This window comes from Lonchura striata, chromosome 4, assembly GCF_046129695.1.
Source record: "Lonchura striata isolate bLonStr1 chromosome 4, bLonStr1.mat, whole genome shotgun sequence".
NCBI classification, from domain to species: domain Eukaryota; kingdom Metazoa; phylum Chordata; class Aves; order Passeriformes; family Estrildidae; genus Lonchura; species Lonchura striata.
Window position 1 is genome coordinate 9,708,057 of NC_134606.1, and position 20,871 is coordinate 9,728,927.

Here is a 20,871-nt window from a genome sequence, read left to right on the forward strand (position 1 = left end):
TTTGTGGGATACAATTATACACAAGCTGATCTGACAAATCATGCCTACTAGTTGTGATAAATAGCCTTGCTCCATAAAAGCTTTTTCTTAAAAAATTAGGGAAAAAATTACATTGAAATATTTTTTCTATATAGTGCTACTCTTGAAATCATCTTCCTCTTTGGTGAAGATGAGCTAAGATATTTTCTACCCTGATGGGAAAAGTGAAATCATATTCACAGTATCATCCCTTAGTAATTCCATATTTTGGAAATATTTTATTTTAGACAAGATGTTCTCTATTACTGCTCTGCCTGTAGTAGTAATTTATTTGATGTTACAGAGGATTGCTCCTAAAAAGGACATTAATAGAAATATATGTCTATAATGTGGATGTGTTCTTATTCAGATGAGCTTTTATCTTGTGAAGCCTGAGAGCAAACATTGACCTTATTTTTGCTGTGTTCCTACTGGACAACTTGCACACTCAGTTGCTTTGTGCAGTAACTCAGTGACACCATAATTCCAAGACTTAATGGCATTTCTTATATTTACCTGTAGAAGGGCTTGGCACCCAAATAAATACAGCAATACTTCCATAGTGTTCCTCAGGAGGAGTTTCCAGCTCTTTCATCTCTTGTGCCCTATTAATGCAGGCTGTGTCTTCTGCCTGTGGAAAGTGCTTCAACCTAGTCCAAGTCAACAGATGTGAGACCTTCCACCCCAGTCAAAGATGTTCCTTTACATGACATTTCATAGGAGGGTGTATGCTCAGTGCTAGGACAGCTGGATGACTCATGCTCTGCCCATGTATTTGTGGTAATTTGTCATTAGTAGGCATTTCAGCAATTTGTAGCTCTTTTAAAGCAACTTGAAAGGAGAGTCACAGGTCTTCCTCAAAGGGCGTAGAATAGTAGATTAAAGAGATCAAGAGAACAATTCAGTACACTCACGTTAAGAGAAACGTTCCAGAACAGAAGAATACCATTTTGCAGCACAGCCATGCAAGTAGCATTTAAAATTAAGACAATGTTCAGTTTCAGTAGGGAGATTTAAACGCAAAGTGTAATACAATCCCATTAAATGTTAGCTGCAATTTAGTAGGCTGAAGTCATGCTGTACTAGCAGGGCTGGGAGCTTTCTGCCTCTCTCTGCTCAGCTGATTTGTTTGGAGTTTGATCTAATTCCTCTGAAAAAACAGCAAGCATTACTGGTGTGAAATACTCACATTATTCATGTGGGACTTCACTGTAGGTAAAACATTAAGCATTGCACCACTTAGGATTTTATTTTTCTTAAATAGAAAGCTTTAAGCCTCAAGAAGACCCTGGAGTGATTTGATTGAAACTGTGTGAAAGTGCTTTTTTTGTCTTTTTAATTTGCATTTCCTCCATTCTCCATATCAAAAAGTTCTTGATTACAGTGATTATACATGGAAATTTCTTTTCCTTGCATAAAACTGTACCAATCACTTCATGGAATAAACACAAATGAAATATTTGAAAGACATCTATGGGATTTAACCACACCAGTCTCATGGGATTTGTGTGGCTAAACATGCTGGTCAGGCACTTGCATGTGTTGTGGCACAAAATTTGAGAATGCTTTGGGAAAAGCATGTCAGGTAAGATGGTATCTTTCAAAAGATGGATAAAAAGATATATGGAAAATGGGAATTAAAGATGAAATGGAAGTCCCTGCTCAGGTCTCCTTTTGTGCCTTGAAAGTTCCTTTTTTTTTTTTTTTTTTTTTCTTGGCTCTCAGTTTGATCTAATAACAGCAGTTCTTTGTCTCTGAAAAAGTTGCCCCTCTTTATATCACTGTAGGGGGAAACTCAGCTACAGACACCATGTTGTTAACTGTGATGGGAATCCTGAAATCAACTCCTTCATCCTTCCCTTTTGCTGCTTTTGACACAGGCAAATCAGCTTCTGTAATTTGCTTTGAGAAGCTCCTTGTACTTTGCAGGGTCACACCTAGCACAAAACTGGCTTTTGGGAGCTCAAGGGTTTGAAGTACAGCTGTCTTGGGATAGTGATGACTTTGTGGGTGCACTCCAGAGAATGGGCCTGAATCCTGGCAGCAGTGATTTTAGATGTAGCTCAGGTGCTTCTTGAGTGTTTAAAGCCCTCAGACCTCAGAGGGTTTTGCAGCCCTTCAGAAGGACCTCAACAGGCTCGAGAGATGGACAGAGAGGAACCTTCTGAAATTCAGCAAGGGCAAATGCAGGGTCCTGCACCTGGGGAGGGACAACCCCATGGAGCAGCCCGGGCTGGGGGCTGACCTGAGCTCTGCAGAGAAGGACCTGGGGGTCCTGGTGGGCACAAGCTGTCCATGGCCAGCAGCGTGTCCTTGTGGCCAAGAAGGCCAGTGGAGTCCTGGGCTGTGTTAGGAGGAGCAGGGCCAGCAGGTCAAGGGAGGAGATCCTGCCCCTCTGCCCAGCCCTGCTGGGACACATCTGGAGTGCTGTGTCCAGCTCTGGGCTCCTCAGGACAAGGAACTCCTAGAGCAGGTTCAGCAAAGAACTAAGTTGGTGAAAGGTCTGGAGAATCTCTCTTAGGAGGAAAGAATCAGGGAGCTGAGCCTGTTCATTTTCAAGAAGAAGCAACTGAGAGGAGACCTCAGCAATATTTATAAATATCTGCAGGGAGGGTGACAAAGGATGGAGTCAGGCTCTGCTCAATGGTGCTGAGCTATAGAACATGAGGAAATGGACAGAAACTGCTGCACAGGAAAGTCCACATGAATATGAGGAAGAACTTCACTGTTCTGAGCACTGGAACAGACTGCACAGAGAGGGCGTGGGATCTCCCTCACTGAAAATATTCCAGAACCCTCTGGACACAATCCTGGGCCATGTGCTCTGGGCTGACCCTGCTTCAGCAGGGTGGGACCAGATGCTCCACTGGGTTCCTTCCAACCTGAACTGTCCTGTGCTTCTGTGAAGTTGTTCTTTCATTCTTGTCCTGTAACATGTGGCCCATAATTGCTCTGTTGCAGTTCAGGACAGTGAATTGCAACTTCAAATAATCCCTTACTATTCTGCTAGAGAATTAAGCCCTAGCCAAGTAAAAATACTATCTCAGCAGAGTCTTGAAGACCAGTTCAACTGAAGGAACATCTCCCATTCTGCCCCAGTGGAAGGTCTATTCTCCTTCACCTTTGATGCTGTGAGAATTTTTTGTTCTAGAGGTGTACAAAATTATACTAATTCATGACTTTTAATGGAGTCTTTTTAAAAACTCCAAAAAATGCTACATTAAGGCAGATACATATTAGTATTTCACATTTATCTTTGAGATCCAGTGTTTAGTTACCTACATGGTACATCAGTAAATCTCTTTGGTAGATGAATATCCCAGCTGACTATCTTTGGAGAAGGTTGCAATGTTGAAAACTGCTAAAACCAGAAGATACATAATTCTCTTGTTTTATGTTTTGTTTGTTTGTTTGTTTTTAATTCTTCTGTTAGGTGCAAACAGAAAGAAAAATGATTCACAAGGGACTTCAGGAAACTGTTATGAGCAGACCTCTCTAAAAGCAAAGCCCAGCAGAAGCTTTAATCCTCCTGGTGTGAGAGGGAACCCCAGGATGGAGCTCCCTGTGAACAGGATAATTGATGTGGATGGGGTCAAGCTGGAGGAGTCTGGCACACGCTGCTGTGACGATTCTGAAGGGAACCTCAGCTTTGAAGGTTACATCTCTGAACTGAGATCTTGCCAAGGGAGGATGAGGACTGGAGTTTACAGGACATCAGACCTTCCATCTCTGATAGCTGTCAAGAGTGAGAAGAATAAGGCCACTGAGAATCAGTATAAAGCTACTTTTGTTTAAATCTCTGCTTCTAATTAAATTTTCTGGTATTTTGTTTGGCATCAGCAGCAATGGAGATATGTATTAGAGACATGTTTCTGCAAGATGTAAGTGGTTTTCAATATCCACTTGCTCTTCAAAGAGCTGGCTAGAGACCATCACTTCTGATATGAGTTGGAAGCCCTAGAATGAAAAAATAATATTCCAATGAAAGTATGGAGCTATTTGGTTTTGCTTTTTTTTCCATTTCTGTATTATTTTTCCTGGAATGATTCCATTGAACAGTGCAATTAAAATTATGATTTCGACCCCTGCCCTTCTTGTCTTTATTTAAGACAAACTTTAAATTCCCCTGTTTTATTTAAGATAATTTTAGTTTGGTCTTCTAATGGTATTCCCTTGTCTTTGGGATTCCTTGTGTTTTAGTAGATTTTTCAAATGTAAGTAAAATCAGTTACTGCTGTAAAAAAGATTAGGAATATTTTTCTTAATATCTTCCTGTCTGTCTCATTACATTTGGGAAGATGTCCAAGTGGAATTCCGTCTTGTCTAATGCATTGCCTGGATATATGCAATAAGATGATTCTTATAGGAACAGCAAGAAGCAAAACAACAACAACAACCACATACCAAAAATATAAAAAAAAAACATTCTACGCAACAACTAAAAAACCCCAAATTGTGAATTTTCTGTGCTGGGAATAGCAGCTGCTTTTGTAGCCAGCACTGGTGGTGTTTCCATACCAGAGATATATATCTAATTACTCAGTGGTGTGGTGGTCATTGGGTCCCTCCTCACCACTGCTCTCAGTGCCTCTTAACTTTGGGGAAAGGCAATTTGGTTACTGCTCTTCAATAAAGTTCAGTGCCTCTCATTCTTCTTGTTGTTCATTTTAGTTTCAGTTAATTTTCTGGCCTTAGGTGGAGTTCTGAGAAGGAAAAGATATTTAAAACTGCTGAATATGTTGGTTTTGCCACCTGCTCCTTTTCCTCCATTACCATTTCTTCAGGAGAGATTATAAGTCTGGACATGCAAAAGGGTACATGAAAAATTGAGCGTGCTGGAAATCTGCTCATCATATTGAGTGGATATAGAGAGACTGCTGGGGGTTCACTGGTTTGAAATTATTGTGAAAATTAAAAAGTCATGCTGCATATCTCCTGGACTGCAGATCCACACAGGCAGTAGGTTTAAAGCATCAAGGTAAATATTGATTAATTCCTCTATGTCTGCTCCTAAAGCATACCATGAATCATGAGTTTTCTGAATAGTTGAGTGTACTGGATGCTGTCACTCAGTTTCTTAAACTCAAATGTGTAAGATGAGAAAGAAGTTATGTATAATTTTGTAATAATAAGTTAAGATTCCTAAAGCTTAATGTTTAAGTGTTACATCAAATACTCTAGTGAGATTAAGGGATACAATACTCATTAGCTTTAATACTTCCTTTTTTTTTTCTACTGGTAAGTGATTTTGCTTCTGATGTTGAGGAAAAATCCTTGTTGACATTAAACTCAACTCAGCGTGTATGAAGGTATATGCTGTGAAAATAGCTGTACTTTTTTAAACTTTCAAGCTTTAAACTATTTTTAGAGTCATGATAAAATCGTGGTGGTGTAATTATACTAGAGATTTGGGAAACACAGCAGGCAGAACATAGCCCAGTGATGTGAAAATATTTAAATATTTATGTATTTTTAAAGAGTTTATTTCTTCTTCTTTTTTTTTTCTTTTTTAATAGTATTTTGCTAATAGTTACCCTTGAGCAGATATTTCTTTTCACAGATAAATGGCCATAATTTTTTCTTATATTCTGTAAAATTAATAGCTTTGTTCTAATCAAAACTAAAAATACAGCAGTCAAACTTAAGAGAGGGCTTTTTGACCTGGGATATGCTTTGCACTGGTTTTGTGTCTTGGAAAATAAAATCTTAGCATTTGACAGATAGAAACTTGAAATTCAAATGCAATCATGACAGTCTTTATTAATCTCTGATCAATATTTTGGATGGAACAAGGTTTATTATCTTAAATTGTGCAAGGGCACTCAAGTGACTGGGGTAACCAATACAGAATTCTTCATCTGGAAAGAGAGACAGCTGAAAAACCTTGAGTGCCATAGAGAGGGGGATTGACTTTCAGACTCTTTTCTAATGCAAGGATTAGGGGCCATCAGTTGAAACTAAGAGAAGCCAGGTGTTTCTCCACCCTCTCTTGTTTTCTATCCCTGAGCTGTTGTGCTCAGAAAAACAAGCAAATGGAAGTTCATAAATTCTGAGTACAACAAAATGGATTTGACTGTATCAAGAATTCAAAGGGAATTTGACAGCATGGGAGTCAAGCTGTGTGCAGGAAAATGAAGGATGTGAAAGAATGGAGTTTTCTTTAACATAGAGAAAAGTCTTGGCATAATGCCTGGAAATCCTGTAAACAAAGGATGGGAAAAGCTCATGGGAAAAGCTCCTTCTCTCCATGCTACACTGTCATGCCAGTCAATGGCAGATTGTTTAAAATAATGACTTCTTATCTAGAACTAATAGAAATTAATTCCTTAGACCTAGAAATCATTAATAATATTATCTCTTCTTTCAATATCTGACAGAATATAAAAGCTAAACCAGCTGGAATCATGAGTTAATAAAAAGGAATGTGGGCAGCCTGTCTCTGGCTGATGGCTTCCAATATTTTACTAGGGATGTGGTCTAGTTTTTATTACTGTGTGACTTCAGCATTATAATATGATTTGAAGTTGCCTCCTCATACTGTGATTTACACTACTAATCAAATCTACTCACAGTTAAAAATCAGCCTAATTGAAGCCCTGCTTGATAACATGATCCTTTATCTTACCAGCTTGTTCCTGAAGATAATTGAATTCTAGCTGGCTTTATTTCTCTTCCATTTTCCCCATTTTTTCCATGTGGAAACTCCAGTCATGCAGAGTTACTCTTTTGTCTTCTTCATCCCATGATGATAAATAAAAAGGGTCTTTCCATCCTTTTAGGTGAAAGAGGGAGATCTATCTGACCTGTGGCAGTTCTCAAACCTGAAACTATAACAACCAGTGATATAAAAAAACTCCCATTCCAACACTCAGAAAATCCTGAAGCATTCCAAATCTTATTTAATGTAGCAGTTGTCTTATATTTCCCTTGTTGTCATGGTATCTGATTTTCAATTGTAGTGTTTGCAGCCTCATTGGTTCCACAAGTCAGAGTTTTGTTGTGGTCTAATTTTAAAGCCTTTGTGAAGAATAGAAAATACACATCTAGGCAAACTTACAAGACTTCCCCCATAGGATTACTGTAGTTTTGTGCCTTGTCAACAGGTGTGTGATACAACACACATGCAAAATAAATCACTGCACAGTTGAGCTCTGGAGGGCTGTGTGGCAAGGAACTAAGGGGTTATGAAGACACATAAACAGGCATTGCAAAGAGACTTTGCAGGAGCTTTACTGCTCCATGGGAAGGAGCCAATACCTGGCTGCATTGTCCTTTCTCATGCCCCTGGAAGTCTTCTGGGGGCTATTTAATGTTCAAAGATGCTGTGTCTTTCTGGCCCAGTAGGACTCTGCAAGTTTTGGTTTCTTTGTACCTTTGCTGTAGCTTGAATTGCATTATTCCTGCTTCTCTTCTGATGCTGGAATTTAATTTCTTAAAGAAAACTTCAAGAAGACATGGCTCAGCTGGCAGCCTCTGTGTCTCATTGTAGCAGAGATAACCAGGGCTTACGAGCATATTTTTATTTTTGGAAGTAGCTTGATTTTTGCCATGAAACAAATCCTTGCCAGTAATCCTTGTCTCTCAGCAGCGGCGCTCACCCCAGCCCTCTCCAACTTGGATTTGACAGCAAATATTGTCATTTAAAATGGTCTCTCCTAAGGTGCTTGGTAGCTGGAAGACAGGGAGAGGGTGTGTGTGTGGTAGTGTGATGCAAACACCTGGAGGCATCTTTTCACAATTTCTCCAAGATTTTGAAAAGTTTCCAAAGGTTCAGTTAGACAGCAGCAGGTCCTTATCGAGGGGTGTGAGAAGCCAGAACAGGTCTGAGGCACCTCCCAGCTCCCAGCCACAGCTCGGTGACTTGTGTTTAGAAATGACCCTGTTTTCTGCATGAACAGGCAGATTTCCAAGCTTTGTGGGACTGTAGCAAACCTGTGTGACAACAGAGTTGCTCTGTGGATAGTGTGGGTGTTAACCCTGCAGCAAAACAAGTGGCACATCCAAGTGCCTCTCTCTGTGCTCTTGGAATAGCATCCCAACTTTAGCATTGTGGAGTGATGAAGAACTGTGAGATTTGTGACCCCTAATCCAATGCCAGTTAAAATACAGGAACAGATTTCATTGATCTTACCAAAATACTTCCTTTCTATACACAGTCACTTTTAGTCAGGTTACTCTTGATTTTTTTCAGAAAATAAAAATTGTTGAGAAGTTCTGCAAATCTTGCCTCATTACTCAAAATATTAACAAATCCAAGATGTTGCACATGAACCAACTTTCTGAATTGTTTCTGTGAAAGATAAGAAAATTGTTTATATTTTTGGTGCCAATTGATAAATTTTTTGTACAGTCTAAAATGCTGCTGTACAGAATTTTAGTTGTATCCTTGTTTTATTTGTGGTTTTGTCTTAAAATATCTATATGATCAGTTTCAAATATGAAAACACACATTGGTTTTCTTCCTCATGCCTTATCTCCCCAAAGCAATAAGAAATCCTATACTGTACAGTAATGATTACAGAATCTCAAGTGTGTCAAAGTCATTAAAATGCTAATTGTGTCTGTAGTAAGTAAATCATTTATACCACTAGAGCTGATAATGTTTAATTGATATTTAATTTCAATGTAGGGAAAAGATATGAAAAATATTTTTTCAGTTATTCTGGGACCTGCTGCCTTTTAGACATTGCAGTTTAAGTGGAAGTATGAGACAACATAAAACTCTCATGCATTTTATTAAATTCTGCAAAGATATCTTCTTAACCCTAGACTACATAAAGAAACTCTTTTAAAAGAGGATCATTAAGAATTCTTGCCAAATATTTATATACCTTAAAAATAGCTCATCCTCTGGAATGTAATAATAGTGGGGTATGTTTTTAGCCTTTAATTATTTCCTTTTGCTCTATTCTAGCAACACAAAGGGATTGCAAGCCAAATGTTGTAGCCAAATGTTTTGCAGGTAATCCTCCTCTGGCTTCTTGTCTGCATTGTCTTGGTGTGTTGTCTGGATTTGTGTGGTGGTCTGAGGGGACCAGTGCATCAGAACTGCTCTGCCCGTGCTGCTGGCACTGCCAAAATATACAGATGCTCCATCTGTGTATTTTAGGGAGGGAGGGAGGGAGGGAGGGAGGAAGGAAGGAAGGAAGGAAGGAAGGAAGGAAGGAAGGAAGGAAGGAAGGAAGGAAGGAAGGAAGGAAGGGAGAGAGGGAGGGAGGGAGGGAGGGTAAAAGAAAAGGAGCTTATAGGGGTTCAATGCCTGTGTAAGTAAATCTATACACAATGACAGTGACACAGTGGTTCTTCAATCCTTCAATGGTCCCCTTCTCATCCACATCCCTCTCTGTGCTTGGAATAACTGTGCCAGAGCAAGAGGAATACAGAAGTTTAAGTACCAAGAGTGGAAAATAATGGCTGATGGGAGTGGGATGAAACTGGTCTTCCAGGTCCATGCTAACACTGCATTGCTGTCTGTGATAATCTAATCCTGGTTTCCAGTGGTAAATGTGAATTCCCACTGCTGCAGGTCCACAGAGCTGCAAAGCCACTGGAGCATTTCCATAGGTGCCCATAGCCTGTAACAAGTGTCAAGGTGGGTGCTGTAAGGGCATTCACCCACCTCCCTGGAGAAGGTCCTGGAGTCCAAGTTTGGGAAGTATATTCTTAAATACCTTGTGTCTGCCTTGCCAGGGAGCACCAACCTGTTCCTCATTTGCATTCTTTGCTTGCAAAAATTTGCTTACAATCCCAAAATAGTCTAGAGCTCAGTTATTGTGCAGATTCACACCTCAGTTCCAGAGGAGGCTGACAAATGAAAGGCCAGGTAGAAGTTCATCTGAATAAAGCTAATTCCTGTTGGAGTGGCAAATTATTAGGCCAGGGCACAAAAATTAAATGCTTATCCCCATTCCTGAAAGAGGTAACTGGGGTCTTAATGATCTGAGTATTTTCTGGAAAGATGAAACCATGTGATGAGGAGAAATGTAATTACTATTACTTTAATTACTATTCTCCCTCATTTATAGATTTGCACATGCATCTTTTTCAGTAGCTATTTGCCATTATTTACCAGTATACCAGGAGCATGAACTCCTCCACCACCAACAGCTACATAACCTCAACCTCTTCCATGTTTAAAAAATGTCCAGAGTCAGTGCTGTGGCCAGGATGAAGCAATGCCTGGCTGAGCTCAGCCCTCTGTATGCAGAGCAGTTAGCTGAAACTTGTTTGCAAGCAGGAGATAATTGTGGTGGTGGGAGCATATCTCTGATCTTCACCTTGCTCATTTGAGTGTTGATTAAGTTTGTGTGTTGGAAAATCCAGAGCAACACCTGCTGCAATTTCATTCCTGGTGAGACTGTGAAGGGAGGCAGATGTTCATCTCCTGTGGGAAGGGGCTGGATGGTGAAGCTCTGCTGGTCTTGCACTGCCTCCATCTCCTGGAAAAAGCTGCTTCTCCCCTTGCATCTTGCCTGCTTGTTTCATGCTCTTGTGAGAAAGGACTGATGCAGATGTATGAGACTTCACTGCCATTCACTGCAATGACATCAGCTTGCACCATTAAAACACCCACTGTGTGATATCATAAGAGGTAATTTTGCTTGCTTGACACTCTGTAGTCAACAGGATTTGGACTCCTATTTGCAAAAGAAAGTCCAGTTTAGTCCAAAGTACACCGAGCAGGGCTGATATGAAAGACATTGCTCTTTAGGAGAACCCAGCTGGGATCTTGTCTAACTTTAGGTGTCTGCTCCAAAGGTGTCTTTGTATCCTAAACACAGGTGCTACTTTATATATTTGCTAGGGATGTAATCAATACTGTCTGTGGATATAAAGAATTGTTTGTTTAATACCTTCCATGTATATAAAGAATGATTTGTTTCATCCTTGAGCTGAACCATGCTTTTGTACAGGTGACTCATACCTTAAATTTAACATTTCTATATTTTCAAGGTCTCCACTGCCTAATCTGTGAGCCTTGATACCCACCTCAGATGTAAATACATATGCAGGAGGCCTCTGAAGCTAGGTGGGGTGACTCTCATCTGCCAGTTCCTCTTGATCTCTGAACAATGTAAGTCAATGACAGCTCAGATTGTTTCAGCAGCAATTACACAGAGCAGCAATTACATTTCTACAGCAATTACAAGGAGTGGCACTGGAAGTACAGGAAAATGAGGGGGGAGAAAGAGAGAGAGGAAATACAGCAGGGATATTGACCATGTTGTGAAATATTTAGCCTGTTCTCAAGGCTGTGAATTGTACACAGTCACTTCTGAAGTCAGGATTTGTGCAGTGGGGAGAGGGCTGCTCACCAGAAGGGAACCCAGGTTCTTCCTGGGGCATCTCTGCCTGCCTTACCTTTAGGAGTGCAGGAAAAATGGCCTGGAGTTTTGCCAGGGACAGAATCCCTATTGATTCGGTGAAAAAAGTGTGCATCAGTCCCCAGCAGGATGAGACCATGGACTGGCAAAAGGGAGATAACAGAGGCATCAGGAGTGGGGTTTTTGTATGCAGTGAGAGGGCAGCCCTGCTAAGGAACAGTGTTCCTCCTTCCAGGAGGCAGCCTTATCTCTCTGCCTACCTGATACAGCACCAGCTCTCCCAAATATCTTCAGGGCATGGGATTGAGATCCAAGAGTCCTTTTCCTGCATAGGAACAAGACCTTGGCATCAGGGAGACTGAAGGGAGAAGCTTGAAGAGTCCCTTACAGATTTGCCACTAAATTTGGCATGCAAAAACCCCAGGGAAAGCTGAGGCAAACACTGTGCTAGAGCAACAAATGGACAAATCTAGGATGAGTATCCTTACAATGGTATTGAAAAATGCAGTGTCCAAGCAGCCCTGCTGGCCCTGGCAGCTGCCTCAGTGACCCCGAGGGATGGGAGCACCCCCTGCCCAGGGCACAGCTTGAGCAGAGGGCACCTCTTTGTCTGCCTTCCCCTGGTCACTGTGGCCAAATGCTGATCAGCTGGTGTCAGCTGGCTCTTCAGCCCTTGGCACAGGAGTTACTTGGAGAGCAGAAGAAACATCTGGTTTATGCACACACAAACACACACACACACACACAGACACACACACACACACACATATATATATATATATATATATATATATACACATATATATACACACATACACAGATCAAAAGCATACAGAAAATGTAGATATATCTATATATACATATATATGTATACAGGTTTCCATCTCGGATACTATTAGGCCTGCAATCAGAATAATTGGAGCATTATTTGTGAACTCTGCTCTCCATCCTACCATAGGAATTCGCCCCAAAGTCAAGGCAGGCTGTGGGGCTGGCATCCTTCCCATGAGGTTGTCCCTTCCCTGTCAGTGCTCTTTCCCCTTCAAAAGGGAAGATTTCAGCTGCCTTCAGCTGCACAAGTGGAGCCACTTCCCTCACACAAGCCTGACTTATAGACCATTTTAAAGTATGCCATGGGGGCGTCTAATATGCTAATGAAGAAAGTGGGTGGAATTGCAGGAATCTGAGCACAGCTAAAAATGTACAGTGCCTAACAATTGCAAATCAGCCTGTGCTCAAGTTACCTAAATGTGTTGGCATCGGTGGAAGGTGGGTGCCTCCACACCTCTTCTTGTCAGTTTTCAGTGAGTACACAGCTAAAAAAAACCCCACACGCCTCTGTATATGGGCCCACTGTTTCAGCCAGGGTTATCAGCAAAGGTTTATACCAAAGTCCTTGAAAAATACAGTTACCTGCTTTCCACTCTTATGCAGTAGGAGGAAGAGTCTCTTCATGCAAACGCACCCTAGACTGGCTGCAGGCATTTATTTTAGATAAATCATGACATCTGGGTGTAACAGAACTAAGTGTTATCCTGAAGTGGACTTCTAAAAGCTTGTTTAGATCTGGGTCTGGCATGTACAAATTAAGGTTCTGACGTTGTGGATCATAGCAGAGCTTTAAATCACTCACAGCTTTGTGTGATTAGGAGTGTAAAAGCACAGCTTGGTTTTGTTTCTGCAGCTGAAGCCCAGCTCTTCCATTGCTATATTGATAGCGTTTGTTTTTTTCATAACAGAACTGAAGTTTTTTTGGATGCATTAAGAAAAAAACACCCATAAGCACAGCTGCAGGTAAAGGCATTAAAAAGATGTACCTGCAATATGTAGATGCAACTGCAGTGGCTGTACCTGGCCAAAACTGAGATCTCACAGAGACATGGAGCCATTACAGAAGTGGCTCAGGGTGCTGGGCTGGGGAGGGTCCTGTGCCTGCTCCTGTGGGGTGCAGGCAGTGAGGACAGCTGTGCAGCACTGGACTGGGCAGGAGGTGAATACAACAACCTCTGGCTGGAGAGGGACTCACAAGGTCTGATCCTTTTAGCTGAGGGGTGGTACAGCTCTGAGTGCAGGCCCAGTAGTGTGGGAAGAGAAGGTGCCAGTGCAGAGCAAGATCAAAGAGGTCATGGCTGAGGGGATAAGAGGGCAGCAGTGTCAGATAAACACCAGTGTGGGGGGTTTAAACAGAAACATGCCAAGGCCAGCTGGAGAACATCATGGAGAACATCTGGAGAACATCTGGAGAACAACGTGGAGAACATCCAGGAGCAGCTCCATTTCCATGCAGAGATGTGATGGAGATGCCAGAGGAGGTCCCAAGCCCTGCAGAAGGCAGTGGCAGCAGGAATACCCAATAACACCCTGAGACCATCTTGTGCACGGGGGGATGGCAGTCCCTGTGCTGCTGTGCTCTCTGAGGTGTTGGGGGCTGCTGGCAAAGGTCGTGGGCCAGGATGGGACATCCACAGCCAACATGTCAGGGGGAATGAGAGGGAGTGAGATGAAAGAAATAACATGCTAGATCTGTGAACTGCTTCAGTCCCTGGAGAGAAGAGAAAGGAAATCAGTGCAGAAAACCCCAGAGCTGTGAGCTGGTGGGTGAGGGAAGCCAGGAGAGCTGCTAGAGGTTCTGGGGGAGCGTGGGAGGTGAGAGGAGTGAGGAGGAGTAAACATTTGGCTGAAGGCATAGCTTTCTGTCCCAGGATTGTCTGCTGAGTGCTGCAGCACCCAATCCATGCTTGCTGAATGCCAGCTGCACAGCAGCCAGCTCTGCCAGGTGTGCTTTTTGCAGCCTTGCTGCCTGGAGGAGTGGGGAGGGGCATTTGTAAAAGAGTTTGTTTGGCAGAGATTATCCCCAGTTTGAGGGCGGCAAATTCTGGTGCAGGAGAGGACAGACTGGGACTCCAGATTTTCTTGAGAGCCAATGTAATGTAGCTGGATTTTACTCTAAGGTCCATAAAAATAACTCAACTGTCCAGTTTGATTTCTTTTTTCTTGCTGAAATAAGCAAACAAGCAAAATTATTTCAGCTTTCTGTCTTTGCTTTAGCAAAAGAAACACAATGGCTTTCCTCAAGGCACCACTCTAGAAGACATAAGAGAAGGTGGAGGCTCACTTGTCACCCAGTGGTGAAGATGCTGGTTTTGGGTGTGAGTGACAAGATTGAGGTTGCACCATTTGCTGAGACAGATGTGACATGTGCCCTGCTGTGTTGGGACAGCTGAGGAGTTTAAAGGAGAGGAGAGGAAGTGTTCCTCATGTACTCACAGTGCTGCTGTGTTGCCTTATTTATTTAAAAATGTCACTGTGCTTTTAGCCCATGAGTGCTGACCTCAGTTCTGGTGATTTGAATATTCAGTGATTATCAGAGACTCAAGCTCAATTGTTGTGAGTTTTGGTAGTGGCTCCCAGGATGATGGGAGTGATATCAAGCAGCAGAGATGAAGGAAATCCCATCTGGCACGGAAAACAAGGTCTCTAGTGTAGTTTGCAGGTCCCCCAGAGGAAAAAAGAAGGGAGTGGGTTGGGTTTGTACACCAATCTCAAGTTAGCACTGAGTGCCTTGTTAGTACACCAGGAGCAGAATTGCCACATGTGCTTTCTTGCATCCTACACATTCCTGAAAGATAAATCAAAAGTTGTATTTTTAATGCCAGAAATAGTTCTAATTGCTTCCTGTTCACATGTACTCATCAGGTTGTACAAAGGTCTTGCACAGAGCACACTTACAGAGCTTTAGATCCTGCATTAGTTCCTTGTGCCAGCAATGCCCCTGCAATTGTCTCCTTATCCAGGGAGCTGGGTCTGGGCTTTGTGCAATAATGTCAACTAAAGCCATGAAATCAGATCATCTCAGGGGACAACACTACCCCATTAGTTTGGGTTACTTTATCGCTATGTAAAAGCTTAGAAATTTGCAATAATACAGGGGGAATCGCTAATAAGAAAAGCTTTTCAATTTTTTTTTAGTTTTGCAGTAGCTGAGTGGAAGTTTCCTCAGAAATATTTACAATGGTCAGAAAATAATGTAAAAATGGGGAACACATGAATGTGCAGTCACCAGACAGCCCTCTCACTACCTTGGCAGCTGGTACAGAGGAATGAATGCAAATGGATGTGTGTGTGTCTAGGCTTGTCTTTTCCACTAGTGTCTAGTCAACTAATTGATGAAAAAAACCCTCTGCAATTTTATTATTTCATATTGATGGCTGACTCAGTTAATTTACGTTTTGCAGATATTTAAGGATTTAGGGTAGTTGTTAATATTGTTTCATTATTATTAAGTAGTTCAAAGGCTGGGCTCAGTCTGAGCTTTTATTACTTATTTTTAAATTTAAAGTAATAAAAAACATTGCAGTGTGGGAAATGAGGAAAAGGCCAATTTATGAGGCATCATTTTCAGTATCTCTTTTACAGCTGCAACAAGACTTCTGTCTCTTTCTCCTCATTTATCGTGTATTTATTTGCCTTTTCTTTTTCCCATGATGTCAATATAAAGAGGAAAACAACTTCTGAAACTGATGTATTTCAGCCTTTGATACAGAAGGATTACAGTCTGCAAACATGAAAAGGAATTCCTCGTCTTATTTTGAAACTTTTCATTGTCTTTAGTAGTAGCAGAATATGGCTTCAAATACATTTGGGTTCTGTGTTTTACAGGAAATGTTCAAAATTAGGTACAGCAAAATTAAGAATCAGAATGTGCCTTTCTTGAAAGGAAAATGGAATTTTCTTTGAAAACAAGAGCTGGACTCTAGCTGGAATTTCACTGGTGGGAAGAGTTGCAACGCTCCAGACCTTACAGCTGCCAAATATCCTATCACTCTGAAGCCAGGTTTTCCTCTAGCTCATTTGTACAGATTTTCTCTCTCTTATTTATATTTATGCATATGTATACACACATATGTTTATATCCATTTAGTATTATACAGAACCTCATTTGAAATGGGAACTAGATGAAGTTTAAAGCCTAATGTCAGGGAATTTTTCTTAAATTTCAAATGGATTATTTCTATAGCTTTGTTATTTTTCTCATTGCTGTTAAGTTATTAGCTCCACAGACACCTGATTCTTATTTCCCTGTATACTAAGTTTCCACCACTAAGCTGGAAATAGTGAGTCACCGGTGAATAGACTTGAGAAGGTGGTGGAGAGCAGCTCTGCAGGCTCATCAGCCTGACCCACGGGACGATGGTTTTGGCATAGATCATACTCTGCACCTATGAGCTCCCAAATGCCCAAAGCCCTGTGAGGTTTATAAGAATTCAGCATCAAAACTGAGTCTAAGTTTTCTGACCATTTTCCTGCCAATAAGATAAACTATTTCTCAAAAAAACCCCCAAACATTTTAACAATTCTACAAAATGCTTGAAAGAGGCAGACAAAGTTTCTTGTTTATAAATAGGTGAAAGATGACAATTTAACAAAATGTACCAAAAAACCACACCTCAAATCCTGCCTTTTTGCTATGGCTCTAAGACCTGTTCAGACACCTCTCTGCTGAACAAAGGTAGGCAGTACATGGAGCACTTGGGGATTTCAGTGATTCAGATCCATCTGAACCCTGAATTCACTGTTCAGACCTCACTCAGGGATAATTCCCATTTTATGGTGGGGCTTCTCTGGCAGCTTTTGCAACTCCTGGCTTTGATGGCTTTTTTTTAACTTTGTGCCAGCACCATCCTATCAGCTGATGTGGCTCCTGATGGTGTTTATTCCTTTTGTCATGTTAAGGAATCAGTTTGAGCTAAAAGCTTGGAACTGTGAGTCCCCAGAAGGACACACTGCAGCTCTTGGTGGAGATCTACAACATGAACTGCAACAACTGGGAGTAGACACACTGACAAGTAGATTTCATTCTTGCTTTTCTACTCTGTTACTTTTAGGCATGGAAAAATGCTTCCCTGCAACACACATTTGTCACCACAGAAACAGTGTTTCTGGTCCTGGAAGTGGATGATTTTTATTCTGGAAAAGGGTGGAAGAGGGTATTTCCACAGTCTTAAAGAAGTATCTTTCTCCTCTTCTTACTCCCCTGCTCTTCCCTTTCTACAAAACTTTAGGGAACTCTTGAATGGAATAGCAGGTAATGGCTTTTTTTCTCCCTTTCTTTGCAAAATTTCAGTAACCTGGATGGCAAGCAGATGTCTACAAGCCATTGAATAGGCATTATTGATTTGAAACCTGATGGCCAGACTGAAGAATGAGGAGAGGAAGTGGAAGTCTATGTTTCAGCTTTGCTAGGTGTTCTCAGGCAGATCAGATTGGCTGTACATCCTATTTCCAGGTTTGAAATGAGTGAAAAAATAGGACAGATCTATTCTGAAGCTTTATTCACTTCAAATCTTTGGCAATAAGCAATGCTCAGAGGCAAAGATTTTTCTTCTGCCTGTTTGTTGGATTTTGGGAAGGAAATTCCAACTTTGCCTGCTTCCTGCTGTTCCAAGCCTTGCTCACAGTATCAAAGTTTAGTCCATAAACCTATATCAGCCTAGTGGAACTAAGAGGAATTATTACTGTGATGAAAGACAGAGCAGTGTGTCAATTCCCTGCAGCATGATAAAACATCATGTCAAAATTGTGCAGGGATAGCTCTGCTTCACCACTGGGACCTACTGCCATGGCTTTGTTGGGTCAAAAAAAATTAAAAATAATCATATTCCTTCCATAGCTGTGCTGGTGAAACTTCAAAGGGCAGCACACAACTTAAGCAAGGACTATGGCATTCTTTCTGTTGTTGTGGCTCTGGGATTTTGGGTGTGAGGAGGTGTGGTCCCTGATTGACAGCACATGGCAAAAGCCTCGAGCACAGACACTGCTGTTCCAGCCAAACCTGTGGATTTTGGTTGTGGGGCAGGGTGGGGCTGAAATAGATTGCTCTGGTGAAATCTCAGTTTTAGCAATACCTCTGCATCTGTGGGAGAAGTGATTCTGCAGTGCAGCTATCTCAGACAGGCGCTCACAAGACAGAGATGGCTTTGCTCAGTTGGTGGCAGAAGGGAGCTTTTTGGTACACAAAAAGTGTTATCAGAGTAATGTGTATTTTCTTTCTTTTTAACTTTTCCAGTTTGTTGCTGGATGGCTGCTGTTACAAGTCATGGCTGGGCAGGTAACCATCTGTTAATGAATAATCCTTGGTATTGGCATTGATCTGGTCCATATTTTGCAATGTAATGCCATCTCCTGAGTGGGCTTGCTTGGAGCTCCTTGTTGTTGCTATACCATGCTTTGACTTAGCTTCTGAAGAGAAAGAAGGGATATATCTAGATGAAAAATCTAGTTGCTAATTATAAGCAACATTGGATCAGCTTCTCTGGAGTTGCCTTTCAGTGCTTGCTGATTACAACCAGGGACCATCTCCAAGGGTCAGGCACTTTGGAAATTCTTCACTCCTGGTTGTTTAGGGAGAGTCTCTCCCTATGGGGCATTCCCTTCTACTCACAAAGACATTAATGATTAACAATGATAACAGCTCTGCTTACTTAGAAAACTAAAATACCTTAAAATCAAGTAAATCACAGTCCCTTGTGAAAGCTTGTTCCTGATTCACCCTCCTGCTTCAGCCCAGCCCTGGAAGCTTTCCTCTGCCAGGCAAAACCTTCATGAGAGGAGAGCAAGGATGAAAGTCTGTGCTCCTCTCACTGTTGTCTTGGCTCTGAGTCTGAGCAGGGACTGTGCAAGCATGGTAAGTGATTCTTCTCCCTCTGAGTGGTGGATCAGCTGCCCAGGTTGTCTTGGGGTTGGATGAGTGAAGCCACTGACCCAGAGAAAGAGAGATTCAAAGGCACCACAAAAGGGGTTATCCAGATGAAGGCTGACAGCAGCACTCACTTAGTGGGGGCAATGTAGGATAGCTGGTACCACACACCTCTCTCTGTTTAAAGCAATTGCTTACATCCATGCCTTGCTATGGAGCAGGAATGGGAGGGGAGGAAGGATCACAAAAATTGAAATCCTTTAAAAATATATCTCAGAAATGTGTTGACACAAGCAGGTGCCTGCAGTAGCATGGAGGGTGAGTGCTCCACTGCCAGACACTGCTGCTGTCTGGTAACTGAACAGGCCAGCTTAGACTATCTTCTTCTTTTCAGACTTCTCCTTGTTTCCATGCCAAACCCCTTGGTGTTTTTGCATCATGTATCTTGTCTTTTTTGGGGGTATGTCTGCCAAGCACATGAAGCACTGCTGAGCAGGTTGTGATGGTCTGAATTTGCTAGTTTGCTAAAACCTCGCCGTAGCCTGGTATCTACCATGGACTAGCAGGGTTGTTAGTTCACTGCTGCCTTATGATCAGCCTTATTTCTCTAGCTGGGTTAAAACTATCTCAGATATACTTGGATGGTGTTACAATCCTAACTGTCTCAACGAATTACAAAAGTATGCCCTCAGATATTACATGAGGGAGCAGAGAGGAATGCTCATGTTTTAGGTAAAGATCCTGGCTGGAGCCTTTGCTTGGTGGTGGCAGAGTCTGTGTAGAGTGCAAAACTCTTCTTTCCTCAGAACTGTTCAAGCCTTCTTTATTATCTCAGCATCAGCTTTTTCTTAACCCTCACTTTTTATATTCCCTGTCCAGTTCTATGTTCACCATGTGTGCTTCTTTGACTGCTTTTGTGTCTTTCTTTTTGCTATAGTTCAATTTCCAGCGACTTTGGTGGCAGCAGCACTTTATGTGTATTCTCTTTTTATTATTTCCCATGGCCTAAAATCAGCTCAGCCTAATGCTCTTTGCTTGCTGATAGGCAAACCCAAATACAGTTAGAAGTTTCTTTTGTAACTAATGCCCTGGGGGGATACAGTTAAATAGCAGGAAAAGGCAAATGTTGGGATATTATTTGTAACTGTGAACCGGCCCCAAAATGCATGTACTCTTCCTGCTGAGAGAAATAGGAGATGTGTCCCTTGGCAATAGAAAGATAAAATGGAGCAGAGCTTTGGCCTTTGTTGTGTTGTGCTGGGTTTTCCTGGTTTAGCTGGCACTTTCAAGAGTCAGCGTGTATCTACCCTCTTTCACCAGACTGTGCCCCACCAAAAACCAAAAGCAAATAATAACATTTTCGCAGAAGCATTGGGAGAAACACAAGTTCAGGGCACCCTGGAAAGTAAGTTTTTACCAGTAATATGGTTCCCAGAGTGGATTTGTGTCTCCAATCCACATTCTCTTTTTCTCTTTGTAGCACTACAAATCTGGGGCAGGAAGAAGCTCAAGGCATGGGTTCACTCGCCCACAAGGTACCAAGTCAAATCCAATAGGTTTCATGGCTGTAAGAATTGTCTGCCTGTCTCTATCCGTGCTGTGCAAGCTGGTAGGAAGCCTGTCTTTGTTACAACATGAATAAGGATTATAGGATGGTTATGCCAATATTAATTTCTGTTTAAAGGGGAATTTGAGATTAACTCAGGAATCTCAGGTAATTTTCCTTCAGGTGCAGATTAATGGGAAGGTGCTGATGGGATTTTAGTTGTCTGAGCTGGCATGGCTTTATATTATTTCACAAGGTGGTGTGGCTGAAGGTGTGCAACAACCTTT

The 20,871-nt window shown here is 41.8% G+C and overlaps 2 protein-coding genes across 2 annotated transcripts in view; both read left to right on the plus strand.

Annotated features, from left to right (window-relative positions):
• Window positions 1-4,100, plus strand: part of RGS12 (regulator of G protein signaling 12) — an 83,777-nt gene extending 79,677 nt beyond the window's left edge. Inside the window, exon 18 of the mRNA XM_077782731.1 lies at window positions 3,452-4,100. Coding sequence (XP_077638857.1) covers window positions 3,452-3,813 — 362 coding nt within the window. The 3' untranslated portion in view covers window positions 3,814-4,100. The remainder of the gene's footprint in view (window positions 1-3,451) is intronic.
• Window positions 4,101-18,833: 14,733 nt separating this feature from the next.
• HGFAC (HGF activator) overlaps window positions 18,834-20,871 on the plus strand; it is a 40,424-nt gene continuing 38,386 nt past the window's right edge. Inside the window, exons 1-2 of the mRNA XM_021550692.2 lie at window positions 18,834-19,026; window positions 20,519-20,573. Of these exons, the coding sequence (XP_021406367.2) occupies window positions 18,961-19,026; window positions 20,519-20,573 (121 nt within the window). The 5' untranslated portion in view covers window positions 18,834-18,960. The remainder of the gene's footprint in view (window positions 19,027-20,518; window positions 20,574-20,871) is intronic.